The sequence below is a fragment of the Acomys russatus genome, chromosome 4, assembly GCF_903995435.1.
Source record: "Acomys russatus chromosome 4, mAcoRus1.1, whole genome shotgun sequence".
Classification (NCBI taxonomy): domain Eukaryota; kingdom Metazoa; phylum Chordata; class Mammalia; order Rodentia; family Muridae; genus Acomys; species Acomys russatus.
In genome coordinates this window covers 16,075,337-16,101,107 of record NC_067140.1, presented here as the reverse complement: position 1 = coordinate 16,101,107, position 25,771 = coordinate 16,075,337, and the positions used below count along the sequence as shown (strand labels likewise).

Below are 25,771 nucleotides of genomic sequence, written 5' to 3'. Positions count from 1 at the left end.
GATGCTTAGCAGACAGATCTTGAGTTCCTTTCAGAAATAGCTCTTTGGGTCCTGTACATTTACACAGGTGTGTCACTTTGGATGTGGGTCCCTGGGCTTTCAGGATGGGACTCTGACTCCTTGGAACCTGGTTCTGTTCTGACTTCACCCAGAGCAACCTGAGTTCAGCTGAGTTCTGAACTGGGCAGGGAATTTTCACCTTTTTTGTTTTTGTTTTTGTTTCGAGACAGGGTTTCTCTGTGTAGCCTTGGCCATCCTGGACTCACTTTGTAGACCAGGCTGGCCTCGAACTCACAGCAATCTGCCTGCCTCTGCCTCCCGAGTGCTGGGATTAAAGGCGTGTGCCACCACACCCGGCTAATTTTCACCTTTTACCATATAGGTCATAGGCTTCAGGGATCAAACACAGGTGGCTGGGTGTGGAGCAGCCTCCTGTGTCTGATGAGCCTTTTCGATGGTTTGCTTCACCTATTTTATTTTTAATGCATTATATTCTCTGTTTCTTTGTTTCTCTGTCTGTCTGTCTCTCTGTCTCTGTCTCTGTCTCTCTCTCTCTCTGTCTGTCTCTGTGTGTGTGTGTGTGTGCGCGCGCTCGTGAGCCCACAAGAACGTATATGCGTGCATGCAAGTGTGGTTGGCAGAGGGGCCAGATTCCTGGGAGCTGGATTTACAGGTATTTGAGCCATCCGGTATGGGTGCTGGGAACTGAACTTTGGTTCTTTGGAAGAACACCAAGTGTCAATTGTGTTCTCTCCATCCCCCTTCACCTATTTTAAAATTACCTTGTTATTTATCTATTTGGGGTGTGTGTGTGTGTGTGTGTGTGTGTGTGTGTGTGTGTGTGTGTGTGTGATGCACGGTGTATGTATGGAGGTCAAAAGATGACCCTTAGTGTCTGTTATCCGGTACCTTCCATATTTTGTTTGAGATAGGGCTCTCATTGGTCTTTATCATGTAGGCCAGGCTGGAGGCCTGCAAGCTTCCAGGGAGCCACCGGTCTCCACTGCTCATCTCACCATTTCTGGACTGATAGGTGCACACCACCACGCCTTGCTTTTTAGGTGGGCTCTGGGGATCCTCATGCAAGTAGGTCCTCATGTTTGCAAGTCACGTGCTTCACCAACCTCCCCAGCCTCGGATTGTCTTTTTGGTGTTTGGTTGTGGTGTGTGAGTGTGCCCGAGTGTATATTGCCTGACCTAGGTGACAGGGGCTCCCGTCTCTGTTCTCTTCTCCCACTTGGAATCCAGTGCACTGGGTTTTTGGCTCAGTAGAGGAGACTGCACAGGGATGTGTAGCTGTCCTGCTCCGGCGTTCAGAAGGTTTCCCTTCCCCAGGAGTGCGCAGTGAGGTTGACAGTGAACAGACTGCACCTGTGGGTTTCTCTCCCGCCGCTCAGTTCTCGTCCACTGCACCCCTTGCCTGCTCTTACACGGTGTGGTATTGCCCTGTGAGAGTCTGAATAGAGTGCCTGGAGGAAGCCATGTGTGCAAAGGCTTGGGGCAGGGTTCTTGGAACTTGGTGGAGTGGAGCCAACGCTCCCCTGTGACACCAAAATCTCCACTTCCTCCTGTAGCTTGCGCCAGTTACAAGTCTGGCCTTTATGCTTGGTTTCTGTTCCCACCTTCATTGCTGACCTCAGGCAGAAATAGACGTAGGGGCAGGCAGCTGGGAAAGGGAACTGAGCTCTCCTCCTTTTGACTTGGTGCTGGGCATGGGCTGCCGGTAGGGACCCCTCTGAGGTGCGGCTGCACTTCTAGCTCAGGCTGCAATGAGTGGGAGACAGCTGCTGTCTTGTGAGCGAGCTGCTGGCCATTCTGGCCTCCTGGGATTTTGCTGGCCTGACCAAAGTGCAGCTGGTTTCTGGTTAGTCCTGTGATATCCTGTCTGTAGACAAGCTGGTGGCCTGACTTCGGTTCCCAGCTCCTCCTCCCGATGGCTTTGGCTGCTGTAGTTTTCTCTGTTAGACAGTCTGGAACCTGTCTCTCAAGCCCAGCTAGGGGACTATGGGGGTGATGCTGAAACTGAGGAAGGACCAGCCCGAGCCCATCCAGTTAGTGCGCAGAGCCACTCTGGCACCTAGTGCCTGAGAGGAGGGGACATTAACTGTGAATACAGGGAAGAGAGAAGTGCAAGGTGACAGAGCCTGGGCTGTCTGGTTTAGGAGATTTCTCGGATGCTGTCCTGATGCCCTGGCTGAGGAAGGCCAGGGCCTGACACAGGCACTGCCACCTCAGCATCGTCACCACCTTACCTCACTAACCACACCTGGTTGAGATCAGCCAGGAGGCCAGTTGGTAGGGTGTCGCCTAGAATACAAGAAGCCCTGGCTTCCACCCTGAGCACTGCATAAACTGGGCATGGTGGCACACACCTTCAGCCCCAGCTCTCAGGATGCAGAAACAGGAGGATGAGGAGTTTAAGAGTCTTTGACTACATAGTGAGCTTGAAGCTAGCCTGGTCTACATGAGGCACAGACCACCAGCCTTGATAATGTCCCTTTGTATGTCTGAGACAAGGGTCAGCTGATGGTACCTGATGGCTGGATGCTTATGCCCTCTGTCTTGTGTCCTCTGAGGGAGAGACCTATTCATTTATTTATCTTTCAGTCCTGAAGACTGAACCCAAGGTGAGCCTTGAGCACGTAAGGCAACTGGTCACCACACATCACATGAGCCCCGGGAGGCGACTTTGCCCCCTCCCTCCCCCCATTTCACTAAGAAACCTCTGTGACCTGCCCATTTCCCTGTTCTATCTTTTGGTCTCCTCATCTTCCCCGAACCCTCAGTCACCTGCACATGCCCTTTGCACCTGCTCTTCTTGCTGTCAGCCACATTGTTCCCTCAGTTTGTCCCCAATCTCCCTGTTTGAAGTTCATATGCTGATGTCTATTCCAGCTCCTCCCAGTGTTGCTTACTGCTGGCTGTTGTAATAGAGACTTGAGGGGTTTTGTTTTTGTTTTTTTTGTTTTTGTGTTTGTTTTGTTTTCTTCATCTTTTTGGTCTCTATCTTTTGTATTAGGCTATTGATACCCACCAGGCAAGGTGTTTTTGTCTGTTTTCTTGTATACTGACTCTAGTTTCAAGGACATTCAGATGATACCCACAGAATTAGTGAACAGCGAATGTTGCAGATAACCTTTCTAGTCCATGGAATGAAATATCTGACCAACCAACATAAGGAAGGAAGGGGTTATTATGGTTCATGGTTTTAGGGTGCAGACCACCAGGGGCAGGGAGGGGCGTTAGCTGGTAGCTGGTCTCTTCCTGTCTAGTCAGGGAGCTGACAGAAGGGAATTCTGGGGCTCAGCTCCCATTCTCGTATTTGTTCAGTCTGGAAGCCCAGCCTGTGGGATGGCATCACCCGTATTTTGGGCTGGCCTACCCTATTACTCCTCTCTGGAAACACCCTTATAGACACTCAGAGGTGTCTCTTCTAGGTGACCCTAAATCTGGTTAGCTCACTATGAAGACTGACACTCATATGAATGAGCCAGCAAGTGTGAGCTTTGCTCCCCAGCTCCTGGGCACACTGGTTCAGCATGCCTTCACCTCTGGCTAGGGTATACCTGAATTAATTACTCTCTTTTCTGTCCTTTCCCAAACTAGGAGCTGGCCAAGAGGACCCCCGGCAAGCACCCTGACCACCCCGCAGTACAGAGTGCCCTGCAGGCCATGAAGACTGTTTGCTCCAACATCAATGAGACCAAGAGGCAGATGGAGAAGCTGGAGGCCCTGGAGCAGCTGCAGTCTCACATTGAGGGCTGGGAGGTGTGTGGTCAGGCTCCAGGAGGGCCCCGGGCTGAAGGGGCTGATGCCCCAGTTACAGCTGCAGATCATAGCCTGGTGCCTGTGTTTCCTTGCAAATGGCCTGGTAGATTTTCACTGAAACATAAATCCCAGATTTCAAATTTCTATAGAAAAATGGGTAACGCTGCTGTGTCTCACAGTTCCTGCCATTGAGACTCCCATGTCCTTAGCCCCATCACCAGGGGCCACACTCCCTTGTTTATGTATTTTTTTTTTACATATTCATTAATTTATTTTTTAACGTATTTTTTTTTTTACGTATTCATTAATTTATTTTCCTGTTACTGTGACAAATTCCCGACAAAAGCCACTGAAGGGAGGAAGGGCTTGTTTTGGTTCACAGTTGGAGGGTGCACAGTCCGTCACAGTGTAGAAATCACTTGGTGCAGGAGCTTCACACAGCTGGTGACATCACACCTACAGGAAGCAGGCAGAAATGATACCGTTTTCTGCTTCTTTGCACTCAGTTTGGGTACCAGCTCAGGTGATGATACTGCCCTTGTTTAAGGTGGATCTTCCTACCTCAGTAAACAGTATAGAAACTTCCTTACAGCTGGAAGCCTAGAAGGTGCTTCTAGACCTTGTCACACCACCCAGGTCAGCATTCTTGTTTGACACATCCTTGCCAGGAAGGTGACTTTGGTTGGGTACCTGTTTTTAACGCCTCTGACCCTCAGTATTCTCTCCTTTGTCTGCATCGGTAGGAGCAACATTTTACTGCACTCAGGATTGTTAGTGGGGAATAGCTCCAGAGTGTATGTAACTGACTTTCTTTATCACACTTATTTGTGTGTGTATGCATGTGTGTAAGCACAGTGTGCTACACAGTATGCGTATAGAGGTCAGAGGACAACATGTGGGAGTTGACTCTCTTTCCTTCCACTTTGTGGGACCTGGGCCGTGAACTCAGGCTGTCTGGCTTGGCAGCAAGCCTTCTTAGCCACGGACCCATCTCTTCAGCCTGTAACCAGTTGACTTTCTTAACCCTTACCTCCACCGTACGCTATTGAAAGTTTCTCATGTGTCTACAGAAAGACAACGGAAAATACAACAAATATGAAAGGCCAGCTCAGCTGGAGTGAGACATTTAAGAGCTGAGATGAAAGGTTCTGAGACAGACATTGCTGTCTTAGACTCCCTCCCCCACCACCCTGCCAGGCCCTGGGTGGCCCCGGATGTCTGGGACTTATATTCTTTTTTTGTACTCTCCCACCCTGGATCAAGGACCCAGCTGCAGAGAAGACTGGGCCTTTGTTCAGAGAGTAGAGGGTGACATGTCCCCTATACTCTCCTTTGCTGGCCATCTTCCCTGGGAGAGCCCTAGTTCCCAGAGTCCATTGCAGATGAACTTTGGAATGGGCATTGAGGTTTGGCCTTGATCAAGTTGGAAGGTGGGAGAGATAAGGTTCCCATTTGTGTTGGGGAGGGGCTGCCACAGGAGGGCCTGGTTTTTGGTGGCCATGGCATTAGAACCTCCGCCCCCATCCCCCTTCCTCCAGCTTCCTGGGCATAGAGGTTTCAGTCGTTGGCCTGAGTTGGTAGGTTGGTGAGATCAATAGGCAAGGTGGCATCTGGCTCCTTTGGCTGTAGAAGCCACTCATGGCTTTGCCTGATGTATGGGCCATGTGGCCTGCCTTCCTACTGTGTCACAGGCCACTGTCCTCAGCTCCCTGAAGCATCTAGACATGCACTGGCATGTACTGGTTGCCACGGGGCTGAGGGGGTGACTCCAAGTGGGAGGGTCACATTGCAGCTTGTGGGCAGTGTAGACGAGGATGTGTGGCCAGTGGCCAGCTGGACTAGGTAGGTGGCTTTGCTCCAACAGGCCTGTTTCCTTCCTGTGCCTGGGACATGTGCACCACCAGCACCCTTGCCTACCTGGATGGCTGTCTTTCGCCTGTGGAAGGAGATAAGGGAGGGAGGAGAGGGGCTAGGAACCGTCTTTGAGGCGGTGACACATCACCTGTTCCTTGGTGTGATCTGGTCACTAAGCCCATACTTGGCACTGAAGGAGCTGGGGAATGTAGTTCATTGGTCAGGCAGCCAGCGTCTGCGAAACCCGCTCCCTAAGATGAACTGAGGGGAGCAAGGATCCAGGCTACCTCAATGGGTACTGTGAGCTTGCCATGATTCTGTCTAGCTCCCTCTCCTCAACTCGTGGGGTCTGTGTGGCCTGGCATGGCCCTCCCAGGACTCCAGACAGACCCACTAGGTGTTGGCTCTGAGGATTCCCTGTCTGTGGATCCCCTCCTTAACACTTTTCCTGATTCTCTGTCCCAAACTTATTGCTGCTCAGCGCACTCTCTTGTGTTAGTTGTTCCAACATGTGGCACTCATCCCACAGTCCTTGGTGATGCCCAAGGCTGTCCCCCTGTGCACCTACAGCCTTGGCTGGACCCAACACTCCCTTAGTCCTGCCCTAACATTCCCACATGGCATCTGCCGAGCCCCTACCACATCCCAGGGAAGGCCGTCAGGTGCAGGAAATCTCAATGCATCCCACAGAAGTGCTGGACCTGTCGGGGAAAGACAGACAGTAGGACACCCAGACAAAACCCAACCCCCGTAGGGCTAAATGCTGACCTCTGAACCTGCTTTTAGCCACATGAATTGGTGTGACAGCTCCCTGCACCCCTAAGTGTCTCCTGTAAAAGGGCATGCAGCCCACTGATGGAGGTGGCCCACACAGCGATCCATTAAGTTGTGTTGATTTCTGTCTGCTGAGAGATCCGCCTGTGGAGGCTGAGAAGGACTTAGGGCTGTGGAGAAAAGGGTGCCTGGTGGTTAGCGTTGTCAGTTTGACAGGGTCTAGAATCACCTAGGAGACAGGGATAACTCCTAGCCTCCAATCTGTGAACAATTATCAGCCTCTGGGCATGCCTCTAAGGTTGCCCTGGATTAGCAGATGTGGGGCGATCCATCTTTGCAGTGTGTCAGGACCCTTCCCTGGTCAGTCGGGATCCTGAACTGCGCAGATGGAGAAAGAGAGCTAAGCAGCAGCATGCACCCATGGCTGTCTGCTTTCTGAATGTGTATGTGATACAACCAACTGCTTCAGACTCCTGTTCTATGGCCACCCAGTCACGCTGGACAGTAGCCATGAACTATGCAGCTGGAATAAGCCCTTTCTCCCTTGATTTGGTATTTTTCCTGGGCAGCAAGGGAAGAAACTAAGAGGGGTGTTCCCAGCTGCTCATTCCTGCCCTCCATTGCCTTCCCAGGGCTCCAACCTCACAGACATCTGCACCCAGCTCCTCCTTCAGGGCACCCTGCTGAAGATCTCTGCAGGCAACATCCAGGAGAGAGCATTCTTTCTCTTTGACAACCTACTTGTCTACTGCAAGCGGAAATCCAGGTGAGCTGCTGGGGTGGGGCTGGCTGCCATGGGGACCCACTGGGGCAGGCCGACGCTAAATCCCCCTTCCTCCAGGTGACACCTCAGGCTTGTCATGTTCCTCTCCGGGCTTTGCTTTTTCTTCTGAGTATTCAGGGAGATATTTTACATCAATGTAGAGTATAAGCTGTATATGTTAATTAACGTTTTAAAAGAAAGATAAAGAGAAACAGGTGAACTGGATTTTAGTGATGAATTCAACCTAAGACACATGTTGTATCTAATTATAATTAGATGTGACTGTGAATAAGTTTTAGAAAGTAATAAGGAGGTAATTTGCCATATGCGTATTAACATTCAGCCTTTGAAGTGGTTCATGAATTAGCTTTATGCCACAGAGGGTCCCAGTCATGTTTTCCTTGTGACCTGGGAACACTGCATAGCTCTAGACGGTCATGGAAGTCCCCCAACATCCTGAGGTGCTTGCATAGAGGAGGGAGTGGAGGAGGGAGTGGAGGAGGAAGTGGAGGAGGGATCTCTTGAGCCTGAAGTTGAGTGAGTGAAGTTGGGAGGGGATAAAAGAGGGAGGTTGGAGCCAGGCAGTGGTGGCGCATGCCTTCTATCCCAGCACCCGGGAGGCAGAGGTGGGTGGATCTCTGTGAGTTTGAGGACAGGCTGGTCTACAAAGTGAATCCAGGACAGCCAAGGCTAACACAGAGAGACCCTATCTCGAAAAAACAAACAAACAAACAAGTAATCCCCCCCAAAGAACAACAAAAAAAGAGGGAGGTTGGAAAGGCTGAAGCTGGAAGGATAATGGATGAGGAATTTGTTGAGCTTAGGACGAGGGACGGAGAAGATGAGGGTGTAGCCAAGGCTGGAGACGAGAAAGGGAATGAGAGTAGATAGGGGGTGCGGGAGTGGTGGTTGACCGGTTAGAGGTTAGGAGGTGGTTGGCTAGAGTGTGGGTGCTGAGCTGAGGGGAGATAGGCTGTGGGGTGGGCGCAGGTTTGTTTGATGTTGGCGTGGGGCCTGAGCATCAAGTTTGTTGGTGGCTGGGTCGATGGCTGGATGGCTCCCTAACAGGGAAGGTATGAGGAGGTTGGGGCCTGGTGGATAGTGGTCAGCGTATGGGCTGGTCATTGTCAGGGTCGTTGACTGTGGTGTTCAAGGGGGCATGGTGGCCAAAGCTGTCCACAGGGGACGGGGTGGTCATTCCACATGCCCTGTGTGGCCTCGGTTTCCTATCTGCAGCAGGAGCCACATCTGTGCTCTGTATGTTTAGTTCAGAGTTTGACCACACTTCACTAGCTCCACAATGCCTCCTGCCTGTGCCTCAGTTTCCTTGTTTGTAAAACACAGGATGCTACTGAATGTGACCCTGCACTCACCCTTGGGTTTCTGGTACCATCCACCGGTGGGCAGCCCTAGGACACAGGGCCCCTCATACTGTCCCATCTTCTCTGTTCTGGGGGTTGGTCCTTCTCAGCACAGGCCTCTGTCTCCCTTTGTGTCATTTCCCAGTGTAGATATGTTTTGCCTCTTTTCTGTGTGTTTCCCTGCTTGTTCTGTAAGGATCATCTCTGTTGCTGTCTTATGTCTCCTATCCTGCTGAGGCTAGCCCAGAGGCCTCCTTTGACACTTCTAAGGGTGCTGTGAAATGTCACCCCCAGTCTTTCACCGCCCTGGCTGCTAGAGACAGGCACTTTTCCCAGAGCACTAGGGTTTGGGAAACAGAATGTCCCTTCACAACTCTGGACAACTCCCAGCCCCTGGTTTCCTTGCAAGGCCCTTCTTTCTCTGCGCCACCTGTCCTGGGAGGAACAGCAGTGATTTCCACCATCTTGGTGTCTGCAGGGATTGTCTCTGGCCTTCCTGTGACCACACTAAGTTCTATGAAGGCCGCTCCCTCCTTAGTGACATATGGGGCTGGCCCAAGAGAAAGGGCACATTCATCTCCCGAGAGGACCAGGCAGGAGGCCAGGGTCCCGCCTCTAGATTAACAGCCAGAAGGCTTAGTGCCCTGTGGGCAGGGTCAGGTGCCACTGGATGGAGCCTGACTGACTGGAGTGGCCACAGGAAGTACCTGATGTGGCTGGGCAGCTGCTGGCTGTCTTGGTCCTAGTCTGGGTGGAACATTCTGTGACATAGGCTGTTCATGTTAAGTTAAAAGCACAGGGCCTCCCTTTGACCACCAAAGGAGGAAGGGGTGGTCCACAGTGGGGGAAACTGAGGCCCAGAGGAGCTGAGTCTCATACCCCACTGCTTCCCACTCTGTTCTGAGAGGCCAAGCTGCTGCTGTGTGGCCCAGTGCTGTATTCATGTCTGTTACATGGGGCTGAAGCACTGTTGTCCCGTGGGTGTGTTTCACAGAGTGAACAAGATGTGTCCAGGCGCCACTGTAAAGTGGCTGGGATGGTGCCAGGCTCATTCTGAACGTTAGGGTTAGGGCTAGGTCTCTTCTCTATGACCACATTCCTGTCCCAAACTTTTATCTCCTCAGTTCTTCCTCATTGCCAGTAAGTGACATCAAAAGTTCTGTCAGTTGAGGTTCTCTGAGAAACAAACCTGGCAGGATGTATATGTGTGCACACGTTCACGTGCGTGCCCACAGACAAGACAGAAACACCTGCTCACGCACACAAGCAGATAACTGTGTAAAAATTGATGCATGTCCATACACATGTACACCCATGCATTCCCACGCATTTTTGTACCTGCATACACACACACACACACACACACACACACACACACACACACACGCATATCTGGCATGCACATGCTCATACACATATGTACACACATACATTCCCACTCCTCACCCTACCTGCACACACAGGTATGCACACAGAAATACACAGATACCTACTTGCACACACATGCATACCCATGTGCACATGGAAGCAGGAAGATGAACTGGGGTTCACCATGCATATATACAAATAGACACATGCTTGTAAGTTTGTAATAAAGCAGAGTTCAGGCGGCAGTGCCTGATGAAGCACACAGTCCCTTTCTCTTACAGAGCCTGTCCCTTGTTGCAGGCCCATGGAGCCTGTGTCCGGCAGTCACACACATCCCCTGCTGCTCAAGCCCTCACCACTTGACTCCCACCTTCGGCTACGTTCCCTTGGAAGTCTGGCCACCTTGTGGTCCAGGATCCTCAGCTTGTTCTGTGCACATACTGTCTTGTTTACCTAGCTGTGGTACGTTCACTTCAGGTGGAGAAGAGGTCTGTCACAGTCCTCGCAGGCTCGGGGTAAAGGCAGTCCACCTGCTGGGTCAAGGAGCCTCAGAGGGCCTTTACTGTGACTGGTGCCTGTTTCTGTGCTCTATACTGCTTCCCCCAACAGAAGACAAGGTCCCCAAGATTTATGTGCTTTCCTGTGAGCCAGCACCTAGCAGAGTGGCTGGCTCCTAATGGCCATTTCTGAGCACTTGCTAAATGTGTGGGCCCTCACTTGGCACCCTGTCCATAGGAAGCCCTGGCCAGACGGTTTTTGTTGGATACCTTAATTTGTTTGGGAGAACATAACAAAATAATATTAACCAGGCATCTGTTCTATTAATTTATATATTTATTCACTTTATATCCAGGTTATAACCCCCTCTCTGCTCTCCTCCAAGTCCCACTGTCCCTCCTCCATGTCCCCTCCCCTATTCCTCAGAAAAGGCGAGCCCCCACCCCCCACTCACCCACCCCAGCTCATCAAGTTAACCAGGTATCTTAAAGGGCATATTTCTTCAGTTATGCAAACTAAACAGACCAAGGGTAAGGCACAGGGGGCTGGTGCTCAGCAAGGCTTCCTTCTGCTCTCTAAAGTGTCCTGGCATGGCGGAGGGGGTTGAGGTACCTCTTTAAGGCCTTTTTGTAAAAGACACTAATCCCATTTGTGAGACCACCAGCCTCTGTGGTCAGACCACTTTCAAGGCCTAACCCCCTAACTCTTAATTAACATCAGGGTTTAGAAGGCAGTGGATGATGGGAAGTGTACCATGTTCAGACTGCAGCAGCGACTGAATGTATGGGCAACAGAGTTCCCCCAGGTGAAAGCGTGAGTGAGATGGGCGGGGCGATGGCTGTGTGAGCGGATGGATAACGTAGGTGGGGAGTTGGGCTGGAAGGTAGGTAGATGAATGAATGGCTGTATGGATGAATGGGAGGGCTAGAGTATACATAGGTGGTTAATGAGATAGATGAATGAATGAATGAGTTTGTGGGTAAATGAATGGACGGACGGATGGGATTTAGATGCGTGGGTAGATTATAGATACATGGTTTGTAGATGGATGGGTGATGGATGGTTGGGTGAGTCAGTAGATGGATGATAGATCATAAGTAAATGGAGTTTGTACGCATGCGTGTGTGTATGCGTGCACACACGTGTGTGACGGCTATATGAATAGTGGAGGTATGGATAGTAGGTAAGTGGATGGTAGATGTATGTATTGCAGGTATGTGGATGGATGGTGGGTGGATAGACGGATGGTGGGTGGATAGATGGATGCTGGGCGGATAGACAGACGGTAAATAGATGGGTAGATGGATGGCTGACTGCCTTCCATTATTCTCGTTTCAATTTAGGAGGTACCATCTGTTATATGGGTGCCAGGGGCACCCCTCCTGCTTCCTAGCCCAGTGTGCTGTGTTTCTGTTCTTCCTGTTGGTCTCCCACGAGGTCCCTGTTAACTGAAGAGCTGATCTGTGAGGTCAACAAAGCTATTGGCCTATTTTCCTGATGAGAAACCATGACTAGCAGAGAAGAGACTCGTCCGAGCCACCTGTCCACCAGCAGACCCCCGCCCCCATGTTCCTTACCCTAGCCCACAGCTCCTTTCTGCCCCTGGGCACCCCTCTGTGTTGCTGCCCCTTGTAGGGAATGCTGACTTTCTGTTGTCTTTCAGGGTCACTGGGAGCAAGAAATCGACCAAGAGGACCAAGTCCATCAATGGCTCCCTATACATCTTCAGGGGCCGGATCAACACTGAAGTCATGGAAGTGGAGAATGTGGAGGATGGCACAGGTAGGCCTTGCTGCTTTCTGTTGGCCCTCCCCCTCCTTCCCGGGCACTCTGTGTGTCATGTGGAGCGTTTCTTGTATAGCTGAGTGTAACTTTAAAATATAGCCCTGGAGCTGAGGACTCAGAACAGTGCCACCCCCATCTCCACCAAGTGGCTACTATTATTATTATTATTATTATTTTTATTTTTATTTTTATTTTTATTTTTATTTTTTATTCTTACAGACAGTTGCGAGCTGCCATGTGGGTGCTGGGAACTAAACCCTGGTCATACAGAACAGCAGCCATTGCTTTTAACTGCTGAGCCATTTTTGTAGCCCCATACCATCTGTACTTTTATAATGCAGGCTATTTTATTTTATTTTTTCCTGTTTAAAACTACTTTACAATGTTGTGTATGGTGGTACATACCATTAATCCCAGCGCTTGAGAGGTAGAGGCAGGTTAATTTCTGTTAGTTTGAGACTGGTCTGATTTGCATAATGAGTTCTAGGCCAGTCAGGTCTATAGTGTGAGACACTGTCTAAAAATAAAATATTATCTCCTTAGTTTTTCTTTCAATTTCTCTGGTTTTTAGAGTCAGTGTGGCTTTAGATGTATGTGGCTATGTGTACATGCTTTTTTATGCTTATAGTTAGGTGGTCCTAGTGCCCTGCCTGTGTTTACACTGCTCTTGTGCTCAGCGTACTGACCTTGGGATGCATCCGTGCCTCACATGGCTCTGGGTAGAGTCTAATTGCTGTGGCTGGAGAGTTTTTTCTGTATGAACAACCCATAGGCAGGCGGCCAGGCTTAGGGAAGTTTCCGCTACTCACTGCTGGGACCAGGGATCTCTCTAGATGCTTCATGAGCCTGTCTGTGGAAGCCTGTTCTAATGTGGTTTTGAGCCCTGACACATCTGCAGGCCCTGCCTTAGATTCAGGGTGTGGTGGGATCCCATATTCCTAGGTGCTGTTTCCCCATTATGTTTTCACAGAGGGTTGGTTGCCTTCCTGAGGTCTGAGCAAGCCTCTCCTGCCATTACTACGTTTGTGCCTACGTAAGAGGTCAGGACACCTGTGTTACTAGGATGTTGGAAGGAGTCTGTGCAGGACTTCTTTGCCCATGATAAGGAACCCAGGAAGGAGCACTTGTTGGGGGTTTAGCTCCCCAAGCCTGGCTATTTTGCGAGCTATTGAGAATTCCGTAGTTGTCTGTGTACTGACCAACGTTTGCCTACTGCCCCTGACCAGCCGATTATCACAGCAATGGCTACACTGTCACAAATGGCTGGAAGATCCACAACACGGCCAAGAACAAGTGGTTTGTGTGTATGGCCAAGACGGCGGAGGAGAAGCAGAAGTGGCTGGACGCCCTGATCCGAGAGCGGGAACAGCGTGAGAGTGAGTGCCTGGACGGGCCCCGGGCTGCTGAGGAGGATGGCGGGGATCTTCCAGGGGGAGGACTGTGTCTAGGGCAGGGACTTGCGTCCCTTGGAGAAGAGTTGGGGTTACACATAGCAGATGTCCTGACAGGTGGAGACCTCTGTGACTGTGTTGGGACCTGGAGGGACCAGTCAGTTGTACCACAGACCCCAGGTGGCTTACTGCTCATCCTGAGCATCTGGAAACAACATGTTCTTTCCCCTGTTGCTCAGGCGCTTGCCCAAGTTTCTGTTTGCTGGTCCCTTGAAAAGGAATCTGAAAAAAAAGAAAGAAAGAAAGAAAAGGAATCTGGGGGATGGTCCTCAGGGTGCCTGTTAGGCATAGAACACAGTCACCAAGGTGGTTCACAGAAAGACAGCTCAGGGGTTGAGGTGAGAGACCAGGGATGGATGGGCTCTGAGCTATGTCTGTGCCCTGAGCCTCTGTACAGAGCCTGCCAGACTGGGAACTTGAGGGCCTTGGGTGTGCTTGGGCCAAGTTGCTTCAGACACCTGAGCCTCAGTAGACTCTTTCCTGCTGCCCAAGGCCTTGGATTTGGCCAGCCTTGCAAACTCAACATGTGTTTCTACTTCCGACTCCTGGTTTGACACAGGAGTAAACTGGGCCTCAGTTTCCCCCAAAGCACATCCTGTTGACCCTGAAACCTCAGCTGGTAAATGCGTCATAGACACCTCACGTTTGCCATGGCTCCGGTCACCCTTTGAGTCTGCCTTTCTCTGCACCCACCTGGTGCTGAATCACACCCTTGGCGCCACCTCTGAACCCCTCACTGCCGCTCTCCGTTCAGGAGGTCATCACGGTCCTGCAAGCCAGCCCTTTACACACATGGTCCAGGCCATCTGCCTCTCTCCCCACCTCACACCCCTCAAGTCACTGTTCCCAGCAGTGTCTCTAGTTTTCTAGAGAAAGTGGAGCCTTTAGGTAGCAGTTCCCCATCTAAAATATCAAGGCGGAATATATTAAAATGGCAGGAGGCCAGATAAGCTCTGGCTTTGGCCTTTGGCTAGGTAAGGGCTCAACCTCTGAAACTGCTCAGGGTGGGGTCGGTACTGGGGTAGGGGCAGGGAGTTGGCCTGACTGGGTGGGACTGATCTGTACTTCTGTGGTTAGAATCAAGAGAGGTGGTTAGCACTGTGTGTGTCATTAAGAGGTGTGTGTGGTCGAAGGGGGCCTTGTCCTTAGAAGTGAATGCTGTCTCAAGTTCAACCTCAGGGCTGGGCACCCAGGGACGGGCTCACACTGTGGTCTGTGGTCGAGGAGCCCAGATCGGGATCCGAAGCCAAGCATCTTGGGGCAAAAACTTGGTACCACCTCCTCTGTTTAGGCAACATGCATCCCCTGGGCCCTGGCTTCTCGTTTATAAAATGGGAATCCCGTGGCTCTTCTTCTGAGGGGCATGGGGCATGTATCTGGGGCTGTGAAGCACCTATGTACAGTTGCTATTATTGTCTGGATGGCATGGGGGTCCGAGAGAGCACATGAGTCCAGATACGGATGGGGCCCAGCGTATATGGCATGGTGGGCCAGAGCTATGTGTGTGCAGCATGGAGGGCTAGAACAAGGCTTTGGAGCTTGGCTCTGAATTAAGGTACCACCAGTTACCCCAGGACTTAGCCTCCATGGGTCCCCCACTCAGTCCTTTTGAGCAGTCTCTGGCAAGTGTGTGTGTGTGGCATTGACCAGGGGTCAGGAAGTGCTCTGTGGCTGTGCTAGGGTGAGAGGTGGGAGGCATGGATACCAGAAACCCCCAACTGCCTTCTGTACCCACCATGGCAACCATGTCCCCACGCAGGCCTGAAGCTGGGCATGGAGCGAGACGCGTACGTCATGATTGCGGAGAAGGGGGAGAAGTTGTACCATATGATGATGAGCAAGAAGGTGAACTTGATCAAAGACCGCCGGCGGAAGCTCAGCACTGTGCCCAAGTGCTTCCTTGGCAAGTGAGTGGCTTCTGCGTCCCAATCCCAGGTGGCCGTCTTCCCTTCCCTTCCCTTCCCTTCCCTTCCCTTCCCTTCCCTTCCCTTCCCTTCCCTTCCCTTCCCTTCCCTTCCCTTCCCTTCCCTTCCCTTCCCTTCCCTTCCCTTCCCTTCCCTTTCCCTTTCCCTTTCCCTTTCCCTCGGATCTGGGATCTTACCGACTTGGTGGGCTGGCCACACTCTGCCCATCTCTGTTCTGTTCTGCCACGGAAGGCAGAGGCGGCTGGGGCTGTACTTGGAAGACGAGGGAGATGAGATAGGGTAGGTCTGAGGCAGGCTGGAGCTCGGTGACCAGCACAGTCTGGAGGAGGCTGGAAATAATGTTGATTGTCTTGGGAGAAAAAGACTAGATTGGGGACTGATGTGTGGGACAGGCATTTAGATGTCCTGTGGGCCACCATGTGCACAGAGGAATGTGGGCCAGTAGTGTGGGGGAAGGGACGAGCAGAGGCTCTGTGGCCCTTTGCTAGAGAGGTGGGTGCCCCTGGGTAGGGAATTCTCGGAATCAAGGTGATGGCGTGGAAGGCAGGAGGCAGGATGTCAGGAAACTGGTTTTAGATGTTTGAAAGCACAAAGCCCTGCTGTGTATTCATCTCCATCATGGGGGTTGGCTGCCCATCGGAGGCTGTGGAGCTAGGAGATAGCCCAGGGTAGGCCCTGAGGCCCGGTGTTAAACAGTCCAGGGGTGGGTTTGGGAGGGGGCAGGGGTGAGGGAGGTGGGGGGGCTGTGGGAATGGGGAAACCAGGGTATTTGGACTGTTCCATCCATTGTCCTTGGGGGTCAGCAGTCCTGGCTCTGCCTCTCTGAGGCTCTGTGGAAAGGAGAGAACTGGGCCCAGGAGGCCTGTGGGAGCTAGTTTGAGAGGCTGGAAAGGCTGTTTCATTGCTAATCCCTGATTCCACTGCAAAGGAACCTTTTCTCTAGCAGCTCCTCCCCCTTCCGCCTGGGGGCGTGTACCGGAGAGCCCTCCTGCCAGCCCAGCGGAAGGGAAGGGATAACCTGTCTGTGATTAAGGCTTCTGAGGCTGGCTCCTCAGGAAGGATTAGAGAAGATTCTCTTGCTGCCCGTTTGTACTCCAGCCAGCAGCACAGCTCATGTAGCCACGGGCCCAGAGGACCTGACTTCCTGTTAAGAGAATGTGCTTCTTCAGGCTTGGCTTTCCTCAACACCCCTCCCCTACCAATGTGCAGCTCCAGGAGCCTTCTGTAACAAGAAGTGGCTGGGACACAGTTCCTTCCCGCCCTTAATCTGATCTATGGCACCTGCATTTGGCCATAGCTTTTAATTTCACACACTGCCATGAGGCAGGCCACTGCCATTGTCCCCATATTAAAGGTGAGGAAACTGAGGCACAGAGAGGACAGGGTTCTGTGCACAGTCACATTGAGGCAGTGGGGAGGCAGGACTCAGGACGGTGTGACTCCAGAGCTGGTGTTCTCTTTCGCTGCCTCAGTGCCTGGCTCATTTTAATCTCGCTCTAGCATTTTCACTGTTCCTCAGTTCCTGCTTTTTCCTCACCTGTCTGCTACTGGACAGGGACTCCCTGGTTGCCGAGTGTCGTGTTTATTTTCATAACATTTTAAGGCCGAGCTTTGAGTCAGACTGGGACCCCCATGTCATATTCCCCTACCTTCTTTCGCATAATGTTGGGCCCTGAGTTATGTCCCTGGGTCTCAATTAATAATAATTAAGGAAGGAGAAAGGGTGGAGGGCCCTATTGGAATGCAGCATGAATGCAGAGGTGCTCAGCATGGTGCTCGCAGAGCGGTGAGGACTTTTGCTGGGCCATGCGGTCAGGTGTAAAGTGGCCAGTTTGTGGCCTACTCAGAAACAAATAGACTTTACATTTTAGTGATTAAAATCTGTGTACTGTGGGAGAGCATACTCTCTCTGTCTCTGTCTCTGACTCTGTCTCTGTGTGTGTGTGTGTGTGTATGTGTGTGTGTCTGTGCACCAACCTTCCAGCATCCTCAGATTAGCCAAAGAGACAAAAATTCCTTCCTTCCTTCCTTCCTTCCTTCCTTCCTTCCTTCCTTCCTTCCTTCCTTCCGTCCGTCCTTTCTTCCTGTTGCCAGCAGGCAGCAGGGAAGTGAACAGACAAACTTCCTGCCCACAGGGAGATGACTGCTCCTACAGGAATCAGTCAGTAGGCAAGGGGACAGTTTAAGGAAGGACCCACTGGGCCTCTGAATGCTGCAAGGCAGTTGTGGAGTGTTGCGAAGCAGAGAGTTGTGGAATTGATTCAGCCAGGATGGGTAAGATAGTCCTCTTATCAGAGGTTACGTTTTAATCAAGACCTGAATGAGATGCATCAGCCACAGGAAGACCTGAGGAACAGCATGCCTGGCTAGGGCACAGCAGATGCAAGAGTCTGGTGGCTTCTGTGAGCCATGGCACTGGAGTGGCAGGAGTCCTGAGTCGGCAAGTGTTGACACAAGGTCCAGAAGTTAGTGATGCTGCATCTGGCGGCACTGGGTCAGGGGTCAGGCTTTAGGTGCTCTGGGAGGCTCAGTAGGGGTGAGAGATGGGTTGTGAGAGCTCGCGACCACTTAAGACAAGGTATGTCAGGCAGTTTGGGAAAGTTTCCTGGAAGGTAAAAGCATTTGCTGCCACCCTTGATGGCGATTAGAGAGAGAGCTTGTTAATATCTGCACATCCGGAGCTCCGGAGTAGGAGGCTTTGCTGCAGCAGCTCTGTGTGCACAGTCACATGCAACAGAGATCAGACCAGCTACAGAGGCACCTGCAATCCTGTCACTCATGAAGCCGAGGTATGAGCAGTAAGTGTTCAAGGTAGGCCTGTGAGACTTAGCAAGATCCTGTCTCAAAGAGTAACCAGTCAACCACAGAAAATGCATAAAGACTCGTCAGGACCTGGGAGGTGTCTCAGTGTGCAAGCAGGAGGACCTGAGCTCAGATACCCAGCACCCACGTAAAACTCTAAATCACCATGGACATTGGCAAGGACTTTGTACATGGGGCTCACAGATTGTGTATCAGTCCCCTGGCACTGGTGGTCTTGGCTCATGTAGGTGACAGGCAGAAAAATGTTTGTTCTGGGGACTGTGTGGTACATGGAATATCCAATCAGGTGGCAAGAGTGGCAGAGATGTGCCCAGGCTGCCTCTGTACCCAGCCTTGGCCTTGACCTGCAGCACTGGTCAACGGTGTCTATTGGGCAAGAAAGAGGGAAAAGGGAAGCTGCCATGGCCTAGCTGTCAGTGGACTCCATTTGGTCTCACCCACGCTTTGTCTCAGTGCCTCCCACTGCTATAGCAACATCTTCCTGGAAGCTTCGGCCTTGTTGTCCTTCATAACCCAACCCAGAGCTACTGTCAAATCTTAGCTTTCTTCCGTGCACGCTGATGTCCAGCTTGGCACAGCCCTCCTCCACTTGAGACCCTGCTGGTCCAATACAAGTAGAAGCCTGGGGCCGGGGTTCAGAAAATTGTGTGTTAGACACCAGCATTTTAACAGCTGGGAGCTTCCTAGGAAATATCAAGTTTCTTCGTCTCTCTTAAAGAGCTGGGCCCACAGGGCCGTGGTGGGCTCTTTGAGCAATGGCTTCCACTTTGACTGGCTTGGCACACTCGACTCCTGGCCAGCACCCCTTGCTCAGTGTTCGAGGTTTCTGCGTCAGAAGAGATTAACTTTATCTGGCTTCCCTCCTGGGTCCCAGCTTAAAGTTTCACAGGATTAAGAAGTCCACCCACTACTTCCAGGCGTCCCTAAGCAAACCAGTTGCCAGCTGCGCCCTGTCCAGCTGCATCTGGCCGCCTCTTGTTCCCCAGATAGGGACTGTTTTTGCTTTACTTTGCCCCACAAGCTAAAGGGTAGCAAGATCCAGCGTGGGATTCAACTGCTCTCTTCTGTTCCTTGCCTGTTTTCTGCCCCTGCAGCCACTCTGGGATACTTCCTGTTCCCACTCCGGCCACAAGGCTGTTGATCCCTGCCAGAGGTGGCCCTGGATAGGACAGCTGGTGAGCAGCCTTGTGCTGGGTCTCCGGCCTTCAGCCTCTGAGAGTGGGCACATCAACATCTGTTTGCCTTTTGGGATTGCTGGCAGTTTCCGCCTTGCCTGGAGAGTTGGGACTCTGAGAACAATGGAGTGGGGGTGTGGGGGTTCGTGGTTAAGGGGACACAGAACCTGGAAAGTTCCCACACAGGGTGCCAGAAATGTACCTGTTTCTTTCCCACCTCGTGGACTTTCTGAATACCTCACAAGGCTGCTACCTACATAAGGGCAGGCCCTTCCTTTGCCAGCACGAAAAGCTAAAAATAGCATTCCCTGCTGTAACTGGAGGTGGGACAGCTGGTTTCCATAAAGGGGGCTGGGCACTGCTGGCCACGCTGGTGGGCGCTGCCTGCTCCAGGCTCACCCTCTTCCGCTGACTCCAGTGGGCTGAAATCTGTGCTGAGCTCAAGAGGCCACAGAGGCTGGGACCTCAGAGGCCTGGCTGAGTCTGACCCCTGGGCCATCACTTAGAGCCAGAAAAGCTGCCTGTTGTCTCATTTGTGCCCCCAATCTTCCTGCCAACCTCAGAACATCCCTTCTTGCTCATTCTTCACTTGTTGAGTGCAGGACTCTCGAGCCTCAAAGTGTAGCATGGAAAAGAGCCATGAGTAAGGCCAGCGCCTGTCATCCACGGGTTACATTCTGGGTGTCTTTGTGGAGAGGGGGCTGATAAACACACACATGAATCTGTGAGCCCATCACTGCAGAGGACTTGGTGCAAAAAGGAAGCATAATTGGGATGGGCAGGTTGTTGGGCAGGGGCTTCCCTGGGTGTGGTATGGATGGTTGCCCCTTGGGAGAGGACGCATGGAAAGAAGAGCCAGGGAAAGCCATTGCTAGGTAGACGGGAGAACGATTGCAAAGGCCCAAGGGCATGATGGAGTCTAGGGTGGTGGTGCTGGTGGTGGTGGTGGTGCTGGTGCTGCTGCTGCTATGATTTGAGAAGAGAGCAAGGGATCTAAAGCACAGAGTATGGGGATTCAGCAGAGAAAACTGGTCTGGGGATGGTGTTCTAGGCGTGGAGTTGGGAGTGGCTGATGAAGGTACATATTTCTGGGTAGATGTGTGGGATAGTTGAGGCAGAGTTTAATTTCCTTCTGAGTAATGGGGATGCCTATCGGAGCATTGCGAGGACAGAGAGGATGAGATGTGAGCCACTTGGCCTTCCCTGACTCTCCAGTCCACTTTCCAGGCTTGGGATTGTCCCCTGCTTATTGTGTGTCTCATCGACATACATACATACATACACATATACACACACACACATCTAGTATCTAGACCCCCCATCTAGCTACCCATACCCTAACTCCACCATGCTCTCAGCATCCCCCACAACCTCCACATCTGCCCATCCATCCAGCATTGATCTCTCTGATGGTACATCCATCTGTCCATTCTTTACATTTACCTAAATGCCACACAACCCAGCATACATCCATTGGCTTATCCTCCATCCACAGATGCAGCATGGAGTTGTCTACCTACTCGTACTTACCCACTACCTGTCTACCATCTGTTCTCTGTCCATCATCCATTCACTCATCATCTATCCATCCATCCATAGCCTACCTACTCATCCATCCATTATTCATTCATTAACCATCTGTCTATCCTTTCACTTTTCTATCTAAGCATCTCTCTACCCACCGGCACATCATCCTCCCACCCACCCATCTGTCTGTCATTCATTCATTCCCACACTCATTCCTCCATCTACCAAGCAGCTACCATGCATCTAAACATGCTCCCATCTGCTCATCCATTCATCTGCCTGCCATTCATCCATTTATCTTCCTGTCACTCGTCCATTCATCTGTTTGTCACCCATCCATTCTTCTGCCTGCCACCCATCCACTCATCCGTCCACCCACCCAACTTCCATTCATGAGTGGATGAGGCAGACCTGTGATTGGTTTTAGCCACCTGAAAGGCACAAACAAGCCTTGTCACGATTTCTTAGGCTATGGCTGCTGGGCCTGTATTTACTGTGTTGGTCAGGGCTAGGCCAGCTTGGTTCTGGTTCCAGGGCTGGGGACCATCTCATCGCATCTTTCGTTTCTGGCAGTGAGTTTGTCTCCTGGCTCCTGGAAATTGGTGAGATCAGCAAGACAGAAGAAGGGGTCAATTTGGGCCAAGCCCTGTTGGAGAACGGTATCATCCACCATGGTGAGTAGAAGCAGGTGTGGCATGGGAGTGGGGACAGGCAGGTGTGTGGCACGGAAGTGGAAGCAGGTGTGTGGCATGGTGAGTGGGAGCAGGTGTGGCATGGTGAGTGGAAGCAGGTGTGGCATGGGAGTGGAAGCAGGTGTGTAGCATGGAGTGGAAGCAGGTATGGCATGGGAGTGGGAACAGGTGTGGCATGGGAGTGAGAGCAGATGTGGCATGGGTGTGGGAGCAGGTGTGGCATGGGAATAGAAGCAGGTGTGTGGCATGATGAATGGGAGCAGGTGTGGCATGGGAGTGGAAGCAGGTGTGTAGCATGGAGTGGGAGCAGGTGTGGCATGGAAGTAGAAGCAGGTGTGTGGCATGGTGAATGGGAGCAGGTGTGGCATGGGAGTGGAAGCAGGTGGGGCATGGATGTGGGAGCAGGTGTGTGGCATGATGAGTGGAAGCAGGTGTGTGGCATGATGAGTGGAAGCAGGTGTGTGACATGGTGAGTGGGAGCAGGTATGTGGCATGGAGTGGGAGCAGGTGTGGCATGGAAGTAAAAGCAGGTGTGTGGCATGATGAGTGGGAGCAGGTGTGGCATGGGAGTGGAAGCAGGTGTGTGGCATGGAGTGGGAGCAGGTGTGGCATGGGAGTAGAAGCAGGTGTGTGGCATGGGAGTGGGAGCAGGTGTGGCATGGGTGTGGGAGCAGGTGTGTGGCATGGGAGTGGGAGCAGGTGTGTGGCATGATGAGTGGAAGCAGGTGTGTGGCATGGGAGTGGAAGCAGGTGTGTGGCATGATGAGTGGAAGCAGGTGTGTGGCATGGGAGTGGAAGCAGGTGTGTGGCATGATGAGTGGAAGCAGGTGTGTGGCATGGGAGTGGAAGCAGGTGTGTGGCATGGGAGTGGAAGCAGGTGTGTGGCATGATGAGTGGAAGCAGGTGTGTGGCATGGGAGTGGAAGCAGGTGTGTGGCATGATGAGTGGAAGCAGGTGTGTGGCATGGGAGTGGAAGCAGGTGTGTGGCATGATGAGTGGAAGCAGGTGTGTGGCATGGGAGTGGAAGCAGGTGTGTGGCATGGAGTGGGAGCAGGTGTGTGGCATGGGAGTGGAAGCAGGTGTGTGGCATGATGAGTGGAAGCAGGTGTGTGTCATGGGAGCAGGTGTGTGGCATGGAGTGGGAGCAGGTGTGGCATGGGAGTAGAAGCAGGTGTGTGGCATGGGAGTGGGAGCAGGTGTGGCATGGGTGTGGGAGCAGGTGTGTGACATGGTGAGTGGGAGCAGGTGTGTGACATGGTGAGTGGAAGCAGGTGTGTGGCATGGGAGTGGAAGCAGGTGTGTGACATGGTGAGTGGGAGCAGGTGTGGCATGGTAGGCTGAATGTCGTGACACTGCTCTCTCCCAGAAATCTGCTCCTACACTTGCAAGCTGCTGGCCTGGTCCCTCTCACAGTGACCCAGGACTGTGGCTGCCTCATAATGCTTCTCTGGGGTGGCAGAATCAGTATTCACGTGGGCACTAGCATGGGAGGACTCATAGGAAAGCAGGTGGCCAGGGAGTAGAATTTTCTATTTGCCCTTTCAGAAAGAGCAAGCCTTCCGTTTAAGCACTAGCTAATTTGTAGTTGTTTGTCGCATGTTTCTTACAGCAGACACAGCTTGCATAGCTGTGAGGAGGGCAGGCAAAAAGTCCTGTCCTCACAAAAGTTGACCTTGTGCTTGGAGGGGAGCTGAAGAAGGTAGTAGATGGTGCCAGTGGTGCTGGGGAGAGCAGGGAGTGGCGATCAGTGTGGAGGAGGTCAATTCTGACCTGGGGGTTTGGTGAGGCCTCCCCTACAAGTGAGGGAAGCAGGTGGGTGTTATGGCCAAGTGCCCAGGGAGGATGCTGAGTGCTAGGAAGGCAGTGAGGCTGCCTCCTGGGTGGACAGGGAGTGAGATCAGACAGCTTGGAGCTGGAGAAGGGGCTTGGCTGTGGGGTCTGAGAGCTCAAAGGAGTCACTATAGAGTGGCTATAGAGACTATGGCCTTGGCTGTGCAGAGAAGGGACCTGCCACACTGCGCCGTGGCCCAGCCCTGGCTGCTGTGTGGGCCCACAGAGCCAGCCAGGAGCTACTGAGTGTCCCTGGGGGAGGAAAGGGAGGGAAAAGTCTTTGTTTTTAGAGCTTTGGATTTTTGGCTGCAGGATCTGCTTCTGGGTCTGAGTCTCCAACAGAATTGAGAGGTAGCTGTCAAGATCACAGCGGGCTGGTCTCTACCCTGCAGTGCTTGGTTCCCATTGTTTCCAAGGATGGGCCAAATCAGAGGTACCCACAGATGGCTAGCTAGGTTGCCAGTCTCTGCCAGGTCTTCACAGGCCGTGGACCTCACATCTCTCGATGTACTGTGGGACCAAAGGGTGGAAGCAGAGGGCGTTCCCAGACTCATCAGTGTCTGGATCCTTTCAGTCTCTGATAAGCACCAGTTCAAGAACGAGCAGGTGATGTATCGCTTCCGCTACGACGATGGCACCTACAAGGCCCGCAGCGAGCTGGAGGACATCATGTCCAAGGTAGGACGTCCTCCTTCAACCTGTGGCCCCAAGCCAGCTGGGCCCTCCATCCCTGCAGCCTCCCAGTGGTCCAGAGGGTGTGGCTGATTCAGACCCTGCTCTTGCTTGTAGGGCGTGAGACTCTACTGCCGGCTGCACAGCCTCTACACCCCCGTGATCAAGTGAGTCCCCCTGCCCCCCATGGCATCCCCACCCACATCCTGACCTCTCTGAGCCTCTCTCTCCTTCTCCATCAGACAGGGTTAATAACCGACCTCTTCCGTCAGTCTGTCAGGATGAAGTGAGCAAATTTGTGGGAAGTGCTGCAGCATATTGAGGGACAGCATAGCCAGGCCAATGTTGGGGCCTCCTGCTGGTTTCCAGCTGTGTGACGTTGGGCAGTCACTCAACCTTTCTGTTCCTCACTAGTTCTGTCTGAGGCAGATGATAAAGTAGGCTGTATCCAGGGCCTTTGCGCTCGCAGCTGTTATAGGGTGCTTGCTCCTATGTACCCTCAGCTCCTGCGTTGTCCCCCCAGTGCCGCCCTGTCAGGAGGGCTTCCCTCATGCCTTTTACATTTTGTTTTTCCTGGGATGGGACAAGCGCTCCATCACTGAGCTCTATCTCAAGCCTGCATCGGCCACTCCCTACCACCCCACCCAGGAGCTCTCCATATTTCCTGTCTGAGCTGTGCTTTTTGGTGCTCTGTGCCTGTATTGACCCTCTCAGGAGCCACCTGTCTCTATGAGGTTTTCAAATGCTCCAGGCTATGGAGTCTGAGATTTTTTATTTTTTTATTTTTTATTTTTATTTTATTGAGACAGGGTTTCTCTGCATAGCCTTGGCTGTCCTGGACTCACTTTGTAGACCAGGCTGGCCTTGAACTCTTATCGATCCACCTACCTCTGCCTCGTGAGTGCTGGGATTAAAGGCATGCCACCACGCCTGATGGAGTCTGAATTTTAGTTCAATTGAATGGAACTTTGATTTTAATTCTATTGGTGGCTTACATATGACTTCAAATGGCTTTGTGGAAAGGCATTGGCCTTCAGTGGAGCAACACTGGATCAGTATTTGTCAAATGACTGTTTCTGTTCCAGCCAAATGTGCCTAGTAGCAGCTTGCACCTCCTGGTGCTTCTAGTGCCCTGAAGGTTAAAGTCATGGGAAGCACGCTCCCAGGCTCCCGGCAGTCTCTATAATGCAGCTTGCAGTCGTGGAGGGACCGGAACAGGGCTGCATGACTCTTGTCTCAGGGACTTCATCCAGCCTGTTTGTGGTCTGTGAGGTAAGGCCCTGGGAACTGTTCACCCTCGGCGCTGCCTCCTCACTCACCCTAACTTGCTGCTCTGTGCCAGTTCTAGGAGGTAGTGACAGAGGAGGCCAGCCTCCTCCTGGGCCCTGTGGCCTCTTTCCTGTTTGTTCCCTAGTGGCTTTCCCTGGGCCTTCCAGCTTTTTTTAGGTAGTGGTGGGGATCTACCCAGGGTCCTTGCTTAGGTGAGACAGGTCCTTAAAACTGAC

At 52.2% G+C, this 25,771-nt stretch overlaps 1 protein-coding gene across 1 annotated transcript in view; it reads left to right on the top strand.

The window, feature by feature from the left end:
• Prex1 (phosphatidylinositol-3,4,5-trisphosphate dependent Rac exchange factor 1) overlaps positions 1–25,771 on the top strand; it is a 151,972-nt gene that overhangs the window by 89,539 nt on the left and 36,662 nt on the right. Inside the window, exons 6-13 of the mRNA XM_051143817.1 lie at positions 3,607–3,768; positions 7,029–7,162; positions 12,050–12,168; positions 13,398–13,547; positions 15,382–15,529; positions 21,646–21,746; positions 24,169–24,272; positions 24,384–24,433. Coding sequence (XP_050999774.1) covers positions 3,607–3,768; positions 7,029–7,162; positions 12,050–12,168; positions 13,398–13,547; positions 15,382–15,529; positions 21,646–21,746; positions 24,169–24,272; positions 24,384–24,433 — 968 coding nt within the window. The remainder of the gene's footprint in view (positions 1–3,606; positions 3,769–7,028; positions 7,163–12,049; positions 12,169–13,397; positions 13,548–15,381; positions 15,530–21,645; positions 21,747–24,168; positions 24,273–24,383; positions 24,434–25,771) is intronic.